The sequence below is a fragment of the Echinops telfairi genome, unplaced genomic scaffold, assembly GCF_000313985.2.
Source record: "Echinops telfairi isolate 266 unplaced genomic scaffold, ASM31398v2 ScPeMD7_1;HRSCAF=3_0, whole genome shotgun sequence".
In the NCBI taxonomy this organism is placed as follows: Eukaryota; Metazoa; Chordata; class Mammalia; order Afrosoricida; family Tenrecidae; genus Echinops; species Echinops telfairi.
The window spans coordinates 34,666,420-34,672,419 of NW_022103896.1; the positions used below are offsets into that span (position 1 = coordinate 34,666,420).

At 39.1% G+C, this 6,000-nt stretch overlaps 1 protein-coding gene across 1 annotated transcript in view; it reads left to right on the forward strand.

Moving 5' to 3' along the window:
- LRP12 (LDL receptor related protein 12) overlaps positions 1 to 6,000 on the forward strand; it is a 42,226-nt gene that overhangs the window by 23,093 nt on the left and 13,133 nt on the right. The window contains exon 3 of the mRNA XM_004697441.2: positions 1,785 to 1,920. Within this exon, the coding sequence (XP_004697498.2) occupies positions 1,785 to 1,920 (136 nt within the window). The remainder of the gene's footprint in view (positions 1 to 1,784; positions 1,921 to 6,000) is intronic.

The window sequence follows — 6,000 nt, forward strand, 5'->3', positions numbered from 1 at the left end:
TTCTGAGTAATTTTAAACCAGGATCCTGTTTGTTGTGTGCCGTAATTCCAGACTGACTCATTTGCTTCATGGCCGCCCCCCCCCCACTTGTGGGAGAAATGACTTTTAAAACTTGATTGTATATTTTCTTTAGGAAATAGGTTATTCTATAGAGATAAGGATTGACTCTTTAAGCAGTGTAGCTTTAAAAAGCCTCATCTCTCTCCGAGTGACTGGTGGTTTTGAACTGCTGGCCCTGTGACTAGCAGCCCCAACACATAATCCATTATGCCACCAGGGTTTCTTTTGTCTCAAAGTGCCAGAAATGTGCTCAAAATTTAACTGGGAAAGAGCTGCCTCTTCAAAAGAGAGCCAGCCTTAATGGTGTCAAGCCTTCATTTGCTAATGGGGCACACCTAGAAATGAGAAGAAATGTTAATGTCTCTCTCCCTGCCATTGAGTTGATTCCAACTCATAACGACCCACTGGGACAGGGTAGAACTGCCCCTTGGGTTTCTGAGACGGAACTCTTCACTTGAAGAGTTAGAAAGTCTCATCTTTCTCCCCCGGGGCAGCTGGGGGTTTCACAGTGCTGCTGGCCTTGGGGTTAGCAGCCAGTGCATAGCCGCTATACCGCCAGGGCTCGTCACTTTCATGATAGGAGCGTGGAATGTACGGTGCTCAGCACCAGGTGGTATTTTGTTCTGATGTACAGAGGGCCTCAATGGGTCTACTCGGTGACACCTCATAACAACAATGTATTCGTCATTCTTAAAATTGTTCACACTTCTAGTAGCTATGTACCTCTGGCAGCTGTTTTCCTCACATCTAAATTGGTTATATCTCCTCTGCTCTTACATTAAAACCAGGTGATTTAATTTGTTCAAAAAGAGAATTAAGTAAAGGTATAGGCTATGAAATTCTATCTACTGAAGGCTTAAATATTCTTCATATAATGTTTTGTAGCTTGATGGCCCTTTTTTTTTTATGATTGGGAGAAATTAAACTCAGGTTGTCAGCCAAATTTTGGATAGGTAAGGTATTAACTGTTTTACAGTGGGATTTCAAGATAATGCAAGGAAAGTAATCAAAGAAACTGCTGGTAGTAGCATATCCGGCTTGCATGAGTATTTTCCTTTAGAGTATTCAGATAGTTAATCATATATTGTTGGTTACTTTGAAGCTTTATTGAAATAACATAGGAATTATTCATAGCCCTGTAATAATGCTTTAGAGTGTTACTGACTAGATTTCACAATTTTGCATAATTTTGAGGTTAATGTTCTGCTTGCCTTTCTCGATGATCCACTAACCTCTTAACAAAAATTATAATCTCACACTTCAGGTCACAGTTTCATATGTTTTCTTTATTACTTTGTTCAGAAGACTTTCATTTAAAGTACCCTAAATGCAGTATTATGAACGATAGTTGAGTACACATTGAACTTTTAGATAATTTGAATAAAACCAATTTTAAAAGACAGTTTTGAAGATAGACAGAAAGCTCAATCTCTGTGGCCAAAGCTAGCGATCATGACTCTCAAACTGTTACTCCAGATCTGGTCTGAAAATGTCTGTGCGTGCGCTGTGTCCTTAATTAGGTTAAAGGGCTTTGACTAAAAGGGCAGGCAAGACATATCTTATTAGAATAATAGAAGCCCTTTAAAGTTGCTAATACCATATTTTATTGTATATGATTGGTTGTCTGAAGTGGGGTTTTGTGTTTGTTGTTAATAAATGCTGGTGTTCATAATGCTGCGTGGAAAGTATAATAATTATCTGAGACTGCTTTGGCCATCTTCCAGCTTGTGGAGAGACTCCAGAACAAATCCGAGCACCGAGTGGCATAATTACCAGCCCAGGCTGGCCCTCCGAGTATCCTGCCAAGATCAACTGTAGCTGGTTCATAAGGGCAAACCCAGGGGAAATCATTACTATAAGGTAATTCTGATCCATTTCTGTGTTACTCTATATTATTTTATTACAAAATACAAATTCAATTCCCAATATCATTATTCAACATGCAGTAATATAAAAAGAAGCCTCTCAGACAATCTAATGAATCATACCTATCAGTTTTATCGTGCGGGAAGAATAATGACCGTCCTTTCGCTACTGTTAGTGAAGCATGTGTTTTGAATATTTCCTAAGGGCAGATTGCATGGAGCCTGCCACGTTCCTCAAGCCCACCTGTGAACAAAAGGTATACATGTGCAAAATGGCTTAATAGGATACTATTGTAATCCTTGGCTGTGGACAAGCTAACAAAACTTACCATTCTACTGTGGATGTAGACCACGACTTCAGTCTCATTAGTAGAGTTATCTATATTTGAAACATGTGAATAGTGGATAAATACTATGTTTAGAAAGATATTTTTCTAACTTTGAACAAAAGAATACAGAATGTTAGGAAAAGAGTGAAAGGCATCCTTGAGGAAATACCTGTGAGTTTCAGATTCTAAACTAAATATGATATTAAGAAGATTAATTGTAGAAATCACTTTATGAATTAGCTACAGAGAAAGTCTGGGACTACGTTGTTGAGAAAAATTTCAGTGCAGCTAGGTATTGTTTGCTTAAGGAAACTATATCAAGGCTATTTAAAATTATATATTGTCCTGAAGGCAAAAGAAAATAGTGTCTTTAAACAAACTAAAGAGCTCCAGGGCCCAATGGTTAAGCACTGGGCAGCTAGCCAAAAAGTTGGTGGTTCGAATCTACCAGCAGCTCCTCAGGAGAAAAGACCCAGCTCTCTGTCCTGTAAAGATGACTTACCACACAGGAAAGCCCGGAGGGCACTTCTAATCTGCCTTGGAGGTTGCTGTGAGTCCAAAGAGACTGGACATCAACAAATGGAGAACTTGATTGGAATTGAAACATGATAAGAATGCCACTCCCACCCAGAGATAATGTTCAGCATCCTTTCAGGTTTGTATGGGTAGGAATCATGGGCCTTTTAGAGTGAGAAGGGGCTTTGCAGAGCATGGAGGGTTCTGTGGTACTGTTAGGTAAGCATTGGAATGCTAGCTGCAAGGTCAGTGATTCAAACCCAGCAGCTGCTCTGCAGGAGGTAGGTGAGGTTTTCTGCTCCCATAAAGATTTATAGCCTGGAGAAACCAACCCCATGTCAAACAGTAGATGGGTTGGAGCTGTGTTTCTCAAGAGACTGGTTCTCTCCTCAGTTTATAAAAACAAAAGGAACGAAGAAGAAAGATGCAAAAGTAGGTTTAGCATAGGTTCTCAAACTTATTTGGCCTATGTGTTAGGCCATGTAGACACTCAAGTGTACGAAAGAGCTTTAGATTAATCAGTAATTAGGTATTAAGAAAACATCCCAGCCCAATCCAACTCAAGTCCATAAGTCCCTCTTCAGACTCACATCATCAGAATCACAGGCCGGTGGATGCAAAGTCTTGTGGATCGAAGGTTGGTGGAAGCATGGCAGGGCCCCGGCCGTTATCGGGATGGCCAGCAAGCAAGAGAGTCCAGGCAGAGTGAGGGAGACCACACGCACAAGGAGGCACCATCAGGCTGTGACTTGATTGACAGCTTGGATCCCACCCTTATACTTTTATATATCTTCCAGTTGATATAAAATTATGTAGCTACCACAGCTTACTACCCCCTTTTCAGAGGGGGGTGGTAGAATATAATATATATATAATCTAATATACTAGTGTATAAGCCGAGTTTTGCAGCACATTTTTTAGGGTAAAATTAGGTGCCTCGTCTGATATTCCAGTCGGCTTACACTCGAGTATATTCGACATATATAACTTTATTAATATTACTGATTATATCCCCTGGCAATTGAAACCTTTATTATGATAACCCATCATCTTAAAATAGCTTACAGGTACCTGCTTTTGCAGCCCCTTAGATCGGTCCAGTGCCCCCACTGTGGGAAACACTGCAGAGAAGTGCTCTGTCAGAGCCCATTTAATGGCAAGGAGCTCAGGTTTTTAGTTTGAAGAGGATAGACTCCGATCCTTTCATTTACTTTGCTGATCAATAAATCTGCTTTAAGATGCAAACCTACTTTTGCATCTCTCTCCGTCGTTCTCTTTGTTTTTATAAACTGAGGAAAAACCAGTCTCTCGAGAAACACAGCTGTAGCCCATCTCCTGTTGGACAGGGAGCACCATGTGGTTGGTTTTCTCTGCCCTGCTACGTATTTGGCTCCCTAGAGTTGAACTTGTATACTTGTGAGGGGCTTGATGCGCTTGCCTGATTGGTTGGAAAGATGAACCAGGAAGGTTATCCTGCGATGATATGAATGTTGGAAACTGAACATATGCCTACTTTCTTACTTATAATATAGCTAATATGTGTGTATTCACTTGCCTGCCCCCCCATAGTGATTTTCACCAGATTTCAAATATTATTGTTTTTAACATAAAACTAGAATTTGTAGAGATTTTTACCTTTTGAGCTAAAAATCCAACCCCAAATTTAAACTTGCAGTGATGTGAAACTTGGAAATTCTTGGTAGCAGAGGCGCTTGCATAGAGTCACCACCATCTAGTTCTGACCATGTATGTGTTGGATACTTGAGGTTTCATGAAGTAAGCTACACTACAACCCAAGCACTGTACTGAAACAGAGACCAAATTATGACAGAACCCTCCATCTGAAGGGAGATTTCCTAAATTCTGGAAGGAGTTAATGAATTTGGACTAATACAGCTTACTAAGGATTGGAAGTTGAATTTAGTCATTATCTTAGTGCTTTTACTGAAGTTATCATGGTAATACAAAAACTTTCAGAAGACAACACACATTCACAGACAGTTTCACTTGTGAATACTGATGCAGAAGCTTAAACAAAATATTCAAAAGAATCATGCCATAATCAAATTCAATTAATGTGAACATACAAAGATGAGTCAGTATTAGGAAATGTTTAATTAATTTACCATATTACATCAAAAGAAAAAGTGTATGATTATGTAGAATAGATGTTTTAAAGCCTTTTGATAAATAGGCAACATTCTTTCCTGAATGTAAAGGTAAAATGACAATTAGTCACCAAGTGAAATTTCAAATAGAATTTTTTTCAAATCAGGACAGAAGGGAAGCTAAGATTATAGACAATAAGCAATACCTATCACTCTGTATAAAGCAGGTTTGAAGATAGTTATATAAAGGAAACTTTACTTCTCTCGTCTCTGAAATCCACCTAAATCAACAAAGGCCCAAAGAGAAAACTTGTTACTTGAAGCCGTGGACTAGGGTTGAACTATTTTGCTCAAGAAATTAGCTAGGAAAAAACTTTTTAACCAACGCCTGGACTTATATGGGGCTGAGGGTTTGGAAAGGTGGGAAGACACACTCTAATAAAGGTGAATTAAGTTGCTCTGCCTTTGAATCAGTTCAGTGCACATACACCACGGTGACAGGAGCCACAGCGCCCTGTGCACCATGTAAAGCTGGTTCTGGAGTGAAGATGCGGGTAAGAGGCATTGACAAGACGATGGAGTAGGGGAGGGACCGTGAAGCAGAGAGAGCCAGAAAACCTTTCCAAATGAGTCTGCAATCCCAATTCCAGAACACAGAACATGCAATGCCAAAATCATACAGCTTTATATCAGATAATAGCTTACATAGACACCTTTGGTAGCCTGGTGAGACCTACAGAATCGAGTCTGGAAATTCCTAAAATAAAATGCATTTTATTACATACGGAACCAGTTACATTGAAATAGAGTTGTCAGGTATTTTAGAGTTCTTGTAATATAACGTGTGCTTATTTATTAACACTTGAATAAGATTAGGTGATGATTCTAGTAGATACTGTGCTTTCTAAGTTATGAGTGTCAATGGTATTTCTAAATACACATAACAGCAGAATTGTAATATGAAAATGTTAAGTGACAATGTGATGTCGGTTGGTGACACATATTGTAAATCCAGTGATGGTTTATTGTTTATATTTTCAGTTGAAGAAACTGCGAATTTTCATTACAGGCTAGTGAAAGTAAATTGAGATGTTTTGGTTTCTTTTTCCAGTCAATTTGAAA